Source organism: Phoca vitulina, unplaced genomic scaffold (genome assembly GCF_004348235.1).
Source record: "Phoca vitulina isolate PV1807 unplaced genomic scaffold, GSC_HSeal_1.0 scaffold2, whole genome shotgun sequence".
Classification (NCBI taxonomy): domain Eukaryota; kingdom Metazoa; phylum Chordata; class Mammalia; order Carnivora; family Phocidae; genus Phoca; species Phoca vitulina.
The window spans coordinates 79,843,812-79,860,846 of NW_022589705.1; the positions used below are offsets into that span (position 1 = coordinate 79,843,812).

The window sequence follows — 17,035 nt, forward strand, 5'->3', positions numbered from 1 at the left end:
CTGCAGATTTTGTGTAAATCCAGACTTTCCACATGGGTGCTGGAGATCATTGTAAGTGGATTCATACCTATCATCAATCAAATGAAAATAATGTCAAGAAACCGGTGGGCCAGGCACAGTCACATTAATGTCCCTCAATAAGGGCTTATTGAAGCTGGGCTTGCCCTTGGAGCATGCCCCCAAGTCTTGAGCCCTTTGGTCTAGATTTAGCTGGTTCCATTACAGCCTACCACACAGCCACCAAACTTAAAAGCAAACTTGTTGGGGTGAAGGGATACTTGAATGGATGATCAACACTGCCCCCCATGTGGCATACAACACGTAACCCATGCACTCTGACCCCAGGAACCTTAAGGATGCAGTGTCTGTCACCTGAGATGGCCCTCTGGGTTGAATAAATCTTATGATCCACTTTGGTTAATAAAATAACCCCAAACTCTCCTTATCTCCAAAAGTGGGTAACATCCCTACCTGGAAAAATTAACTTTTCAAGGACAAGTAGAACCTTGCTCAATGGCACCGTGGTTGTCAAACTCCGAAGGCTCACGGGCAAAGGAAGGCAGCAATGTTGCAGAAATGGTCATAATCTCAGAAGAGTTGATCACTAAAATCTTACAAAACATTTCCAAAAAGTTAAAAGTTCTTCTAATACTTTGTTAAAAAGGAGTCTCTCCTCTCCATCACACAGTCCTTTTCGGCTGGTCCTCTGTCCCGACTACATCATGGCGGGGATCTCTGAAGAGACTGTGTCCAGGGGCTGCCAGTGACAGTCCATCAAGGCGTCGTACAGCTCCTCGCTCTGCTCCATGAACTCCTTGTTGGCCTCCATCACATCCAACTGCGGCATGGGGTCTGCAAGAGAAGCCAGGGTGGGTTCAGAGCGCCAGGAGAAGCACCCAGACACTTGGACTCCGTTCCCCACTCCCAGGGCTTCCTGCTTCTGGCAAGTTCCCTGTGCTCTGTGTCAGAGTCCCTCAGGGCCCGCACCCTGCCTAGCAGGGTTCCTTTAAGGATAAAAGTGGAGTCTACTTAGGAAACATCATACACAGACTCAAATCATGGTGGCTGTTACTCCACCTCTTCTCTAGACTTCATGTGCCCTGGCTGTCCTCATGTGGTCCTTCCTTCGATTTTAGGTTATGGAAATCTGATCAAAATGACTAAGTGCAGAGCACTATTCTTCAAAGGGAACATTACATAGCAATGAAAATCAGCCTCAGCTGCATACAACTTGGTTGGATCTCACAAATGGTGTTTTTGTTAATTTACCATGATGAGCACTGAGTAATGTAGAGAAGTGCTGAATCACTATATTGTACACCTGAAGCTAATGTAACACTGTATGTTAACTATACCAGAATTTTTTTTAAAAGAAATGCTGAGTGTTGAATGAAAAAAGCAAGACAGGGCGCCTGGGTGGCTCAGTCGTTAAGCGTCTGCCTTCGGCTCAGGTCATGATCCCAGGGTCCTGGGATCGAGTCCCACATTGGGCTCCCTGCTCGGCGGGAAGCCTGCTTCTCCCTCTCCCACCCCCCTGCTTGTGTTCCTGCTCTCGCTATGTCTCTCTCTGTCAAAAAATAAAATAAAATCTTTAAAAAAAAAAAAAGAAAAAAGCAAGACAGTACATATAGTACAACTGCATTGTATGAAGCTAAAAAAACAATATTATTTAAGGATGGATATCTCTAAAGAGAAGGAAGAAAATAATTACCACAAAAATCAACACCGTAATTTTCCCTAGCAGGGTTGTGGGTTTTGACTGGGGGAAGGGGATAGCTTCTGGAGGCTGGCAATGTTCTACTTGATCTGAATAAAGGTTTCACGAGCAATTGCTTTATAATTACATAATAAACTATACACTTGTTTGACATACTTTTCCGTATATATTTCACAATAAAAAGTTAAACTCCTTAATCACTATATTTTATACTTGTCCTTGTAGTGTTGGTTTAAAATGCACATACACAGGGGCGCCTGGGTGGCTCAGTCGTTAAGTGTCTGCCTTCGGCTCAGGTCATGATCCCAGGTTCCTGGGATTGAGCCCCGCTTGGGGCTCCCTGCTCAGCGGGAAGCCTGCTTCTCCCTCTCCCACTCCCCCTGTTTGTGTTCCCTCTCTCGTTGTGTCTCTCTGTCAAATAAGTAACGCTTAGCCGAATGAGCCACCCAGCCACCCAGGTGCTCCAAGATTTTTTTTTTAAGTAATCTCTATACCCTATAGGGGACTTGAGCTCACAACCCCATGATCAAGAGTCACATGCTCCACTGTTAAGCCAGCCAGGTGCTCCTAAATTTTACTACTACTTCTTTTTTTTAAAGATTTATTTATTTATTTGACAGAGACACAGCGAGAGAGGGAACACAAGTAGGGGGAGTGGGAGAGGGAAAAGCAGGCCTCCCGCCGAGCAGGGAGCCCGATGCGGGGTTTGATCCCAGGACCCTGGGACCATGACCTGAGCCGAAGGCGGATGCTTAACGACTGAGCCACCCAGGCGCCCCTAAATTTTACTTCTTTAAAACGTAACATCTATTCAGAAATGTTTAAAAAAATTGTTTTTCATAGTATTTTCAAACCTTAAAAATCCTTTAAGTATTAATATATCATTTGAGAAATCATTTGTTTGAAGGTTAGCAATTCCTTCAGTTTTATTTTCCTTTTTCCTGTGTTAAATTCAGTAAAAATTACAACAAATGCTTTTAATTAAAAAAAATTAATAATGGCTATTACTATGTAGCAGATTGGGGTGATTTTCAGTTTCTTCATAATATGTTACTATATTTTCCAAATTTTTTTTTAATATTTAAAAAAATTTTTTTTTTTAAGATTTTATTTATTTGACAGAGACAGCAAGAAAGGAAACACAGCAGGGGGAGTGGGAGAGGGAGAAGCAGGCTTCCCGTGGAGCAGGGAGCCCGATGCGGGGCTCGATCCCAGGACCCTGGGATCATGACCTGAGCCAAAGGCAGATGCTTAATGACTGAGCCACGCAGGCGCCCCTATTTTCCAAATTTTCAATCATACCTATTACTTGAAGCATGAGGAAAAAATGTAATTTAAAATATATAGGAAAAAATTAAAATGAGATAAAAAAATGAATTTTACAAGCTATCAAACACACACAAGGCAATAGTTTTGCTGGAGACCTACATGTGGGGGTTGAATGTCCTGGGCCTCTCCCCTGCTGCGCTGCTTCCCCTGGGCTCGCTGGGACTGCACGCACGCCTCTGGGGCACACGCTCCCTTCTCACTACAATCATGCACGCACTAGCTCTCTCACTAGAAGGCAGCTTCCTCCAGAGCAGAATCCACCTTGCACTCCTCAGCATCGAGCTAAGGAACAGTGGCCGCCACAGAGCAGTCACCTGACGAAGGACAGAGGAATGAGTGAACAAACTTCTTTCTTACCTTCCAACGCGTCATCCCCGACTTCTTCATATGTCTGCCAAGAGACCAAAGAGAGGGTGAGAAGCAGCGTGAACTCCTGGCCCAAGACAAGGAGGCCTTATTTTTAGCCAATAGGTCGCTCCGTCCTTCCCCATTTTCTTCTGAAGCCGCCGCCTACCACTGCGGCGCTGGAGGCCGAGCCGCGGCCAGAGGCCCAGGCCCGCGCGGTTACCTGCATGGTGCTCTGCGTGTAGCCGTAGTGGGGGTAGCTGTAGCTGTAGCTGCCGGTGTTCTGGTCGTAGCCCCACTGGGCGTAGTAGTTCTGGTACTGCTGGTAATACTGGTTGTAGCTGTAGCTGTACATCTGACTGTACTCCACCGGCTTCACACGGCTCCTTAGATGAAGAAAGAAGCAAAGATAAACAAGTACAGGCAAACACTTCCAAGCGCTTACAACGTGACCAGGGGCTGTTCAAGCGGCTTTATGCAGATTAACTCATTTAATCTCCACAACCCTATGCAATAAGAATACATTTATTCCTATTTTACAGATGAGGAAACTGAGGTCCAGACAGGTCACCTAATTTGTCCAAAGTCACACAGAGATCCAAACCCTGGCAGTCTGGCTCCAGAGCCAAGGCTTTACAGTCCGCTTTTAATGGCCAGGTTTGGCTCTCTTACCAAATCTTGTCAGTACGGACTTGTCCTCTTCAAAATCGGGGGTGGGGGGGCGGACTGTTTTTCTGCCAGCCACAAAGGCTCAGGTGAACATGGCCTGGAAAATGTGGATTTAGGATGATCCAAGAAGCATTTCAAACTACAAAATGTCGAATGACCTCTTTCCCACACACAAAAAAGAAGTGTTGCAGTAGCCTTACCATCACTACTGTAGTCACAACTACTGTTTATGGAGTAGCTTCTCAGGATCTGGGCCCATTGTTTTTCAGATACAGGCTCCTATTTTAAGTCCTGCACAACCCTATGAGAGAGCTATTAATTATTATTCCCATTATACAGATGAGAATGAGAATCTAAAAGGTTACGTAATTCACCCAAGGCCACACCTAGGACTGGAGCCAAATTTAACTCCAAGACTCATGCTCTGAACACCACCCCACTACACACAGCATCTGCCCTGACAGATGCCAGACACCTTGCGAGGCTCCTACATCCTGCACTCACCAATCAGGGCTGAGGCCCAGGTTCAGTGGAGAGCTTTTTTCTCCGGCTGGCATGGCTACCCCAGCCACTGCTAACCAAAGACAGAATGTCAAGCTTGCAAAGGATCCACTGCTTTCAAAAATACACAAAACCATGTATGTATGGGTAGGCTTATGAGACAGGCCTGGGGTCTGACCAGGCCGGGGTCTGACCTAGATGAGAGCAATCAAAAGAACAACACGGTGATCACGCGCTTCCAGAGTCCTCATACTCCAAAGAGCCAGACTCACAAGTGCAGCCGAATGTGCGGGAGGCAGAGGCTCACACCACCATGCCACCTGGCTTGTAAGGAGAACCGTAACTGTCATGTGGTGTAGACTGCACCCGTGGCCTCGGGATGGGTGTATTCTATCTCCACAGTGAAGCCAGAGAGGAAACCAAGTCATAAGCAGGAACTGAACTACCACAGCAAACCCTAAGGAACCACAAATTCTCAAAGTCTGAATGAGCTCTTCACAAGTTCCTTTTGAGTTCAACGTCTGCGTGGTGAGCAGGACTGGGCCAAAGCAGTTAGACAACGCCCCATCTGACTGCCTTAGCATCACCTCCTGACGGGCTGGCTACATGAAGTCCAATGGCAGAGACTCCCTCTCCCTGCCCAGTACGAGGCTGGACACTGTTACCGTTCTCGTCCAGGACCACCCCGCCATGTTTCCAAGGAGCCTGCCACCCTCCTGATATGTTCATGGAATTGAAGGCAGTCTCCCTGGCCTGGGTCTGCACATTTCTGTTGTTTCTCCACACTCAGCTCTTGCGGATTAACTCTCAAAGGGACCTCTTACTGCCCTCAATTCCTAGTGCTTGATGGCACCTCCCTAGACGCAGGCACCAAATTCTGACAACAATGATCAACCGAGAAATGGAACAGAACATAACCTCCTTGCGGAAAGGACTTTCTTTCTCTTGTTTATAGCTACAACTCCAAAGTCTAGGTCAGGGCCTGGAGAGTTGTAGGGACTCAATCACTACTGATCGAATAAATGGTAACACATCAGAAACAACCAACACCATCAATATCAGAGGGACCTCGAGACAGAATATACACTTAAGATACCCTACAGCTGTTAAAAAATACTATGATGAGGATTATACAGCTATATGGGAAAGGGAATGTGTATATGAAGAAAACTGGGGGGGGTGGAGAATGAGATTATAATTAAAAATAAAGAAATAAATCTACCACATGTAAATTGATCCACACAGTGTATCTATATCTACCTATCACGGATATCTATGGAGAAGCTTATAAAAGTCAAAAATCATAATTAGTCATTTTAGGGTAACGAGGAAACAAATATTTTCTTTAATGCTTTTATATAGTAGAGTTTATTACTATTTTTTAAAAATTTATTTATTTGAGAGAGAGATAGCAGGAGAGCAGAAGCAGGGGGAAGGGCAGAGGGAGAGGGAGAAGCAGGCTTCCTGCTGAGCAGGGAGCCCGACCTGGGGCTCAATCCCAGGATCCTGGGTATCATGACCTGAGTGGAAGGCAGACACCTAACCAACTGACCACCCAGGCACCCCTATATAGTAGAGTTTAGAACAAATTAACATTTTGGGGGGAAAATCACAGGCTGATCTTCCATGTATTAAACACAGTTAAGCAGCAAAGAACCTCCAAATCTTTTGCTGCTTTGAAAAACCTGGCTATCTGGAAGCTCTGCCCTAAGAATGCAGTCACTCTCCCACGCCTGGCATGGAATTTCTCAACCTCAGCATTACTGACCTGGGGGCAGGGCAGGCAAGTCTGGCGTGGGGGCCGTCCTGGGCAGTGTAGGATGCTTAGTAGCACTGCTGGACTCCACTCGTTAGATGCCCAGAGCACCTCCCCACCCAAGTTGTGACAACCAAAATTATCTCCAGGTGTTGCCAATGTCCCCTGCGGGATAAAACTGTCCCTAGTTGAGAACCACTGCTTTGGCCAAAGGACAGAAGATTCTATGCTGACAATAGCTGTCTTCTGGGTGAGAAACTTGCTTGGAGCTGTAAGGGAAGAAGGGCTTTCTGCCTGGCATGACAGGTAGGATGGTGATGTATGTAATATTCTGTAGTGTTTGGATCTTTAACTCTCAGCCATTCCCATAGCTAAAATTGAGTATACTTTTTTTTCTTCTGCTCAGTTCTTATTAATTCTGTGGGTAAATTTCTAACAGCGATACTACTGGGCAAAGAGCAGGAACATTAAGTATGCAGGACACACCGCTTTCCCAGTACTACTACCAGCAGTGTCTGAATGTATCTGCCTTCGCAGGTCGTAGCTCTCCCCCAGCTACAAGCTTCTGGAGGCGCAGGGTTATGCTCATTCATCTGCAACGCCCAGCACACAGCCTGGCCAGTAACAGGCTTCCCTGCAGTCTCCCAGCCGGCATACGGAAGCTCTGATTATTAACAAGCAGATGAGAAGCGTCCAGGTGGGCATCAATCCAGAGGCCCTCTACCTCCCCGCCAGCGCAGGACTCACGCTTTGGGGATTGCCACACTCAGCCGCACTGGTTTAGACCCCAGGCCGACTGCTCCCTGGCACTCGGTCAGAGCTCGCTTCTGTTCCAGTTCATCTGTGAATTTCACAAAACCATAGCCCCTGCAGAAAACAAAAGCATATACCTTATTTAGATCACAAACGTGATGAAGGCGAAGTCGAAGAATGGAAGAGAGGGAGAGTCTCTCCAGCTCTGCAGGAAGGGATGAGAGCCCCATCAGTAGAGGCATGCCATCGAGTGATGTGAAACTCCAGTTCGGCAGGAGCCTGAGGCCGAGGAATCCCCTCCACGCCTTGACTGATGGGGTTCCTTCCCAGTGGCTTCCCTCCCAATTTACTGGAAATCCTGTTACCATGCTCATCATCATGGCAGCAGTGGTGGTAGGAACAGCTGTGGGTCACTGAGCGAACATTTACCCCGTCCGCCCCGTACACCAGGTAGCACGTTAGACAACGGGGCTCAGCAGTCACAAGCAGACAAGGTTCTTGCTCTGCTGGACTCACATATTTTTTTGATTGTATTTATTTATTTATTTATTTGAGAGAGAACAGGTACGCGCGAGAGTGGGGGGGAGGGGCAGAGGGTGAAGGAGATGAAGGAGGAAAGAATCTCAAGCAGACTCCGCACTGAGCCCAGAGCCCCACGTGGGGCTCGATCTCACGACCCTGAGATCATGACCTGAGCCAAAACCAAGAGTCCGTCAAAAACAAGAGTCAGACGCTTAACCGACTGAGACACCCAGGCACCCCGGGACTCATATTCTACTTCCGGGATCAACAAATGATAGCTAATATTTCATGAGCACTTATTATCTCCCAGGCACTGTGCTGAGCATTTCCCTAGGATTATCTCGTCAAACTGCCCAATGATTAGATAATGGTAGTGTCCCCATTTTACTGAGGAGGAAATCAAGTTCAGAGGGATTCAGTAACTTGCCCAACATCATTGTAGAAGCAGGATTCAAATCCACGTCTTGAGCTTGTAACTCAAACTTGTGCTTATAACTATTACTCTGATCAAAAATAAGCCTTTCTTGAGGTTTTTCTACCTTTGAAGTAACAATAATAGGTAAAATGGCAAACACCTACCAAGCATATCCTATTGCTTTATTTATAGCACATCATATAACCGTTAGGTCAGCATCTGTTGTACCAATGAGGAAATAATCAGGTGAGAGGTTGGGCCCGTACCCGAGTCAGGATGCACACCACAGTCTGGCTCCAGAGCCCGTGCTCTTCACTCCCGTGCTACATGGCCTCGCTCTAACACCCCCATCTTTGAGACAAATGCTGGAACATGGTGGGCATCAGTCACAGGTAAGGCCTTACTTTGACACGCCCGTCTGGTCCAAAACCACCTTGCCTCCCCGACAGGACGGGTAGACTTTGACGAAGAATTCATACAGCATGCCATCATCCACATCTGGGGTGAGGTCCCCCACAAAGAGGGAGTATTCAGGGCTGAGAGGGGAGAACAAGATTCAGACACAGACACCGAAAGCTTTGTTCTAACAAGCTCTTTTGGCCCATTCTAGGTAAACCTCTCCTGGGCCTTCCCGGGGAACAGCACATCTGATGGGTCCTTAGCCAGGTCCTAATTTGTTGCGCCTGGCAGTCCTGGCAGAGAGTTATGGAAGCAGCCCCTGTCCCAAGCGCCTTATCCACTGAACAAAGCCTGTCTGGCTTCAAATATTACAGGAGTGCAGATGGGGGGGGCCTGGTCAGAGGTGCTCAAAAGAGAAAACTAGACACTGTATTCGCTGCAAATATTTTTTTTAGTAATCTCTACGCCCAATGTGGGGCTCGAACTCATGACCCTAGGATCAAGAGTCGCATGCCCTACCGACTAAGAAGGCCAGGAGGCCCTCACTGCATATTTTTAATTCAAATGGTGAAGATGGAGAATGAGAACTGGACCTTATCTCCTAAGACTGAAAGCAGAGCTAAAATGAAATCTGCCAACTTTTAGAACATGGATCAGCAAACTTTTTCTGTAAAAGGCCAGATAGTAAAAATTTTAAGCTTGGTGGGGCACCTATGGTCTCTGTTGCTTTTTCTGTTTTCACAATCCTTTAAAAGTGTAAAAACCATTTTTAGCTCACAGGTGATATAAGTCAGGTCACATTTTGTCAACCTCTGTTCTAGAAAAAATTATTTAACAAAAAATATCAAACAAGCAGACTAATTATTGTAGTCTTAGTTCAAGTATGATACATATTCCTTGTTTAAATCAGAATATACAAAAGGACAAAGAAAAATAAAATTACCAGCAACCCCACCACTCGAAGGTAATCACTATGAACACTCTGTTATATACTTTTATCTTTTTTCTTTGGCTTCTTTGTGTTTGTTTGTTTGTTTAAGATTTTATTTATTTACTTGTCAGAGAGAAAGAGAGAGAGAAAGTGAGCACAAGCAGGTCGAGTGGCAGGCAGTGGGCGAAGCAGGCTTCCCACTAAGCAAGGACCCTGGGATCATGACCTGAGCCGAACGCAGACACTTAATCAACTGAGCCACCCAGATATCCCTTTTTTCTTCTCTTTTAAAGTAGGCTCCACCCCCAGCGTGGAGCCCATTGTGGGGCCCAAACTCACAACCATGAGATCATGAACTGAGCTGAGATCAAGAGCTGGACGCTTAACCGACTGAGCCACCCAGGCACCCCTGGCTTTCCTTTTTGAATTTACAAAACTTGGGTATGACTCCCTTGTTTTGTTTCTAGCATTTTTCACTTTTAACATATCACCAACTTCTTGACCTGTCCTCATTTGCTGCAAAATGACTTACAAATGGATACATAGTATTCCAATTAATGAACATACTGTCATTTAAACTACTTCTCTATTATTAGGTTATTTGGGTTTTTCCCCAATTTCCCCCATTATATGTAATATTTCAACAAACACTTTTGAAGCTAATCTTTGCATACATCCACGTATAAATTCTGAAGTAGAATTACAGGGTCAGTGGGTACAAATCTTTTTAAAGCTCTTGATACATTGTTTTAAAGCTTTTAAAGGGCACCCTGAAACAATCAATTTATGTCACTACAACAGATCAATTCTTACTGAATAAAACTTCAATACTGCAGGTACTAACAGGGTGGAAGGCTAGAGGCAGCACCAAATACAGAGAAGACATGGGTCTTGACAAGAAGCACACTGGGCAGGTCCACCAGCAGGGGAGGGGAGGGAGTCATCCTTCAGGAGGAAGGCAGAGTGAACCAAACTGGGCTCCCCAACCTCCTCTTTGGTGGTGACCGACACAGTGACGCACCTTGTCTCTAGACATTTCCTAGGGCTTGAAGCTACCCTGGGGCTACCCTGCACTTACCTGTTATCTGGTTGTTTCCCATAAGTGGCATAGTTCAGTTTAAAACGTTTTGCCTAGAAATTTAAAAACAAACAAACTAAAACAGAGAAAGGTGTTTCAAGAGTCAAACAATATTTGAAAAAAACTGAAATAAATTACCTTGGCCAAAACATCTCCCCCTCTCTAAGCCTCAGCTTTCTCTCCTGTATAAAGTGAGGGGGTTGCACGGATGACCGCTAAGGGCACTGCCAGCTCCGTGGTTCTATGAGCCCAGGTGTGCCAGCTTGGTGCGGCTGTAAGCTAAGTAACTGTGGGAAGAGCAGAATGTAACTGTCTTGAAATGTGTCCTCACTGCTGCCAGCCTGTTCTAGTTTCTCAATCAGGCAAGAGGTCTAGAGTTGCAAGTCTTCCATGAAGGGAGGCAGCAGTGCAGAGTGCAAAGGGCATGGATTTTAGAGGCAACCAATCTTCCGCTGGCGTCCCGCCTCTGCTAGCTACTACCTGCGCTGCCTCGGACAAGTTACGCCACCTCCCTGAGCTTCGGTTTCCTGGGCTGCCAAAGATAACGATGCCTACTGTGCAGGGTTGTTATAGGGTTCAACAGAGTAAGTATACAGTAGGGATTCAATGAATGATAGTTATCGATGACAATAAAAATGGGAACATCATCATTATCCAAGTGTCCTTACAGGTGTGGCTCCTGGCAGGGGTTTCCCATTAATTTTATGCAAACACTTCTCGGCTGTGGCCAAATCTGCAAATTCTACAAAACAGTAGCCAGCTGGGATTCTGGAAAGAAAGCAAACAAGAGAAAGAGAATGGTTAAAGATGGGATTCCCAGATGAGACTGAGCCCTGGCCTGAGGGGAGGGAAAAATGTTTTTCTAATCAGAGCTCATCCTATTTTTGTTCCCTGCCATATTCCAGTTCAGAACTAACTTACAAACCTGAATATAAGGGTTGTCCATCTGGGCCAGTCCAGACTCCTCTGATAAAACACTTATTTATGTACTGTACCACCTCTGAAGTACTTTTGCCAAAAATATTTAAGATTTATTTATTTGAGGGGCGCCTGGGTGACAGTCATTAAGCATCTGCCTTCGGCGCGGGTCATGATCCCGGGGTCCTGGGATGGAGCCCCGCATCGGGCTCCCTGCTCTGCGGGGAGCCTGCTTCTCCCTCTCCCCCTGCTTCTGTTCCCTCTCTCGCTGTCTCTCTCTGTCAAATAAATAAAATCTTTTTTTTTTTTTTAAAGATTTTATTTATTTATTTGACAGAGACACAGCGCGAGAGGGAACACAAGCAGGGGGAGTGGGAGAGTACCAAGCCTGACGCAGGGTGCGATCCCATGACCCTGAGATCATGACGTGAGCCAAAATCAAGAGTCAGACACTTAACTTACTGAGTCACCCAGGCGCCCTCCAAAATATTTAATACAATCCAATCAAACCCTTAGATCTAACGTCCAGTTTATAGGGAATATTAGGGACAGAACAGGTAAAACACCACCACAAGGAAGCAAGTAAAACCAGATTCCAGAATGTAGGACCTTATGTAAGACAATTAGTCCTACCTCTTTAAAAATTAGTCAGTGGTATGAGAAAAGATAAGAGGCGAGCTTTCCTACACTTAAAACAGACAGGAGATGATCCTTTTGTACTTCATTACTGTGATGATTGAGTGTTCATACTGTTGTGACATGTACCTCCCTTAAACTCTGTTACAACCTTGGCACACGACCCGCCTAAGATGGGGAAAAAAAAAAAGAGAGAGAGACATAAAAAAAGAACAGCTATAAAAGATATTCTGAGGGTGCCTGGGTGGCACAGTTGGTTAAGCACCTGACTCTTGGTTTTGGCTCAGGTCATGATCTCAGGGTACTGGGATCCAGTCCCGAGTCGGGCTCCCTGCTCAGCGGGGAGCCTGCTTCTCCCTCTGCCCCTCTCCCCTGCACGCGCACACTGTCTCCCTCTCTCTCAAATAAATAAAATCTTAAAAAAAAAAAGAATATTCACATTATTGTGCAACCACTGACTGCATTCTTAAGCACTATGCTCTGCTGCATATTATTTTCCATGGGTCTTATTTTTTTTCCCTTATTTTCTCTGGTCTTGGTTTTTAAATTTGCATTTATTTATTTTACAGTATTCTTACAGGACACTCCAAAGTCTGTCAAATGAGGCAAGACATAAATGTAATGTGTTTGTAAGTACATAAGAAATAGCCAGAGTTTAGGAATCACGGATAGGAAAAGAGTTCCAAATTTTATTTCAATAAAGTAGAAAGTATTACAGAATATGTTTTCATACCAGTAGCTGATTATCTGGGGTTTTCTGTCTACAAGAGCAAAAAGAAGAAAAATATTTGGGCTAGCATGATCTACCTGCCAGAGAATCTGTTCCTAGAATACAGTGCAAATAAAAAGCAAGTGGAGAGAGTATGTAGGCAGCTGGGGGGATGCAGGCACCAACGCTGAAGAGGAGGGAGCAGCAGAGCCACGGCCTCCCAGGGAAAGGCTCTTGGCTCGCCCTGAGTGTAGCTGGTGCAATTCTTCATCCCTGCTCTGGGCTGCAGCTCCCAGACCTCAGAATGAAAACTGAGGGCCCCGTGGACCAGTGTGTGTGGGGGGTGGGGGCTGTTCTCCCCGAGAAACATTTCACGTATGGGCACAGGGTCCTTTCTGAGACTGTTTATCAGGCTCAGAGTCAAGGTGTGTTAATGGCCTCATGTAGCAGGACCTGGGGAGCCCCTCCGTGGTCCACTGTGCTCACTATATTTTTTTCCAGGCTGTCCAGTTGCTTCTCCCTTTCCACCTGTCCCGTCCTGGCATCCCAGGAGCTGGGCAGGGACCGGCAATGAGTTCTCTATGCCTGCCTCAGGGTCACTGAAAACCTCTACTCCATTTGATTCAAAAAAGCCTACAGAGACAGGCCAATTGCAGAGAACAGGCATGGAACCAAGTCTACTTCTGTAGGACCTATATAAATATGCTCCTGTCTAGAGTGTTCTGCTGTTAGGAGCTTTGGGGAAGTTGGTTCCCAGTGATCACCTGGCGTCGTGCTGGTTTTTCCTCTGTCCCTTCCTCATCCACACTGCATACCTGTCTGTGAATGGTCTCGTGGCTACCTTGGTCTTTTCTCATTTCATAAAATGGTTGAAAGACAAAAAACAAAAACAAAAAACAAAAACAAACTGTTCCTAGGTATGAAGCTGCCTTGGCCCCTCTAGCCAACCTAGTCTTTTAAGTTTTAGCAAGCACCCTTAACCCACCTGACTGATTAACTAAACCTGTGTACATTTATGGATCATGCATTCTTTCCTAGAAAGAACAGAGCACTTCTACATGTCACCGGGCTCTCCTGCACCACCTGGGGCACCAAGAAACCAAACCCTCTTGCACAACACCTCCCTACCCCCCCCACCAAGGAACCAGACCCCACTGCAATACCTTCAAGCACCATGATAACATCTGCAGCTGACACCATCGAGACTGCACATAGTCAAGAGTTGTCACAGACCACTGCATTCCCTTAACTAACTAACTGCCCTAAATCACTTTAAAAATTTCTGGGTCAGGAGAAACCTTGGAGTTGGCTTTTGGACAAGAGTCCACCTTCTCTCCAGGTAGCCGGCCTCCTGAATAAAGCTCATATTCCCTTCCAATCAAAACTCGTCTCTTGGGTGGGGGTGGGGGGCAAGAGAAAAAAAAACACCTCATCTCTAGAATATTGGCCTTTCTCTCTACAGGCAGCCATACTTGGGTTTCAGTAATAGGTACTGGGATTCTCAATACACAAAGTACCTGTCAACCAAACAGCCAGAACTGACCACACTTCATCTCTCATCTGTATTTTTCAACCATTTGATGTTTCAGCAAGCTGCTTTGGTAGTGTACCTGGCAGAGTACCTGCTCAGTAAACATTGTCAAAATGATAAGAGAATCCTCTTTTTTCTAATTAGAACTCTAAGGAAAAGTGAGACCCCTCAAGAAAAGGAAGAATTGGGGCGCCTGGGTGGCTCAGTTGGTTAGGCGACTGCCTTCGGCTCAGGTCATGATCCTGGAGTCCCAGGATCGAGTCCCGCATCGGGCTCCCTGCTCGGCAGGGAGTCTGCTTCTCCCTCTGACCCTCCCCCATCTCGTGCTCTCTCTCTATCTCTATCTCATTCTCTCTCTCAAATAAATAAATAAAATCTTAAAAAAAAAAAAAAAAAGAAAAGGAAGAATGTGCAGGGAACATAGCACCACTATCTCAAAATATTCTCTGCATTTTATTTTGTTTACATATTTACTGCTTTGTTTCCCCACTAGAATGTAGTAAACTCCATGAGGAAGGACTATGCCTGGTTTGTTTCAGCCACGTATCCCAGGAACCTACAACAACAGCACATAGTACTGTTTCTATAAATAACTTTTTAAGTTAAGGGCACTCATGACTTTAAGAACAGATCTGAGTCTTGGCTTGTCATTTAATAGCTCTGTAAACTTTAAGACAGTTATGAAGCTTCCCTAATAATAATACTTAGCTCAGACATTTCTGTAATTTAAAAAATTATTTTAGGGGCGCCTGGCTGGCTCAGTCCAAGAAGCATGTGACTCTTGATCTTGGGGTTCTAAGTCTGAGCCCCACATTGGGTGTGAAGATTACTTAAAAATAAAATCCGTTTTTTTTTTAAGATTTATTTATTGGGGCACTCGGGTGCCTCAGTCGGTTAAGCATCTGACTCTTGATTTCAGCTCAGGTCATGATCTCAGGGTTCTACGATCGAGCTCTGCATTGGATAAATAAATCTAAAAAAATAGAATCTTAAAAGATTATTTCTATTTTTATTTTTTTGGAGACCAGGAGGGGCAGATGGAGAGGGAGAAGCAGACTCCCCGCTGAGCAGGGAGCCCTGATCCCAAGACCCTGAGATCATGACCTGAGCTGAAAGCAGATGCTTAACTGACTCAGCCACCCAGGTGCCCCAAGAGAGAGAGATAATCTTAAGCAGGCTCCACACCCAACGCAGAGTCCCACTGCAGGCTCGACCCCAGGACCCTGAAATCATGACCTGAACCAAAATCAAGAGTCCAGGCTTAACGACTGAGCCACCCAGGTGCCCCCTCAAAAAAGGATTTTAAAGTGCGTACTACCTAGCAGATCATAATCTGTTTATATTCATTGAGCAAATGCCATATGCTAGACTGTTCTAAATGCTGAATGTGAATTAACTCATTTAATCCTCACCATAACTCTATGAAGGATATGGTGTTATCATCTCCATTTTCATAGTCACGGTGAGATGGAAATGGAGAGGTTTAGTAATTTGCCCAAGGTCACACAGTAAACCTAACTTTCAGTCTGGCTCCAGAGTCCAGTTCTTAACAATATGCTATACTTCCTCTCAATGAGCCCCCAAATGTTAGCGTTTATAACATTATGTTAACTATTATTAGGGGTGAGAAGCCCTGACTTTTCGATGTTTACATTCTCGAGAATGACACTGGCAGCACGGTCTATTAAAGGAGAATTGAGAAGATGGAAGGAGAAAAGGTACCCAGTGAGGCGGTTTCGGATAATTTTGACGCTCATCACGGTCTCCCCCATGGTGGCAAAGGCTCTGGAGATGAAATTCTCATCCATGTACGGCTCCAGCTGCGTAAATACAAGAGCAATGCACTGAGGGGGCATCCAGGCTCCTCATTCCCGGTTCCAGAGCCCACCCAGGGTTGGCTACACGCTGCTGGTGGGGGCGGGGATGAGGGGAGTGGAGATTTTCATCTACAGTGGCCTGAATCCCACCTCCCACGTTTTCAATCCTTTGCCTCCCTTCCCTTCAAACTTGCTCCCTTTAGGGAGCTTCCTCCTTGGATCTAGTAACCCTATCCCTCCAGTCCTAGAGCCACAGCGCCCTTCAATCCTTGGGATTCCAGCCATTCTGTCCCCCTAAAGAACTTCCCTTTCCCTTCCATGAACGCAGGCGGAGGGCCGGGAACCCCCATCCTCAGACTCGGTCTCTTCACCTAAATCCTGGGACCCGCCTGTTTCACCCAAAGAACTCCTCTCCCCATTCACTTCCACCCTTTTGGGATTCGAGGACCCTGCCCCTTCAGACTCGTCCTCCCCCGTGACGCTAAGATTCGTCCTCCTCGGACCCGGGCAGCCGCCCTCACTCACGTCGCCCATCCACAGACTGGCCGCCATGCCCGCCGCCGGGCCGGGAGTCTGCCGGCCAAAGAGGCCAGCGCCGGCGCCAGACCGCGGGGCCGGGACCGCCAGAGAGCATGCGCCTCCGACGTCTTCTGCGCACGCAGCGCCCAGGGCCGCGCCGGGATTGGCCGCTCCGGGTTTTCCCGACGACCCGGCTGGCCGGGCGCTGAGTTCCTGGATCCCCGAGGGCGGAGCTCAGCCGGAGTCCGCGGGCGGGGGCGGAGCAGACGCTACGCCCTCGCGGGGGTTGCTCGGGTAACTGGTTTTCTCGGGTTTCTTTCTGACCGTGGGTTCAAACACACAAGTACATTTAAAATTACAAAACTAATTATGCTCATTGTAAAAAACAAAACAAAACAAATCAACAAAAAACCCTGCAAATAAAAGCACACTTTTTAGGAAACTAAAAAGTCCCTTTGGGAGCCCAGACGATCCAGTTCCACTGTGTGAC

At 46.4% G+C, this 17,035-nt stretch overlaps 1 protein-coding gene and 1 non-coding gene across 2 annotated transcripts; one reads left to right on the forward strand and one right to left on the reverse strand.

The window, feature by feature from the left end:
- Position 1: 1 nt before the first annotated feature.
- On the reverse strand, positions 2 to 16,657 carry TRNAU1AP (tRNA selenocysteine 1 associated protein 1). Its single transcript, XM_032389897.1, has 9 exons — positions 16,552 to 16,657; positions 15,932 to 16,029; positions 11,084 to 11,183; positions 10,416 to 10,468; positions 8,412 to 8,543; positions 7,065 to 7,184; positions 3,615 to 3,777; positions 3,404 to 3,437; positions 2 to 852 (listed from the first exon to the last, which is right to left on the reverse strand). The coding sequence occupies exons 1-9, from the start codon at positions 16,576 to 16,578 to the stop codon at positions 716 to 718; spliced, it is 864 nt and encodes a 287-aa protein (XP_032245788.1). The 5' UTR covers positions 16,579 to 16,657; the 3' UTR covers positions 2 to 715.
- Positions 12,042 to 12,143, forward strand: LOC116627167. Its single transcript, XR_004298442.1, has one exon. It is a non-coding gene; the product is annotated as a small nucleolar RNA U13 (small nucleolar RNA).
- Positions 16,658 to 17,035: the final 378 nt, after the last annotated feature.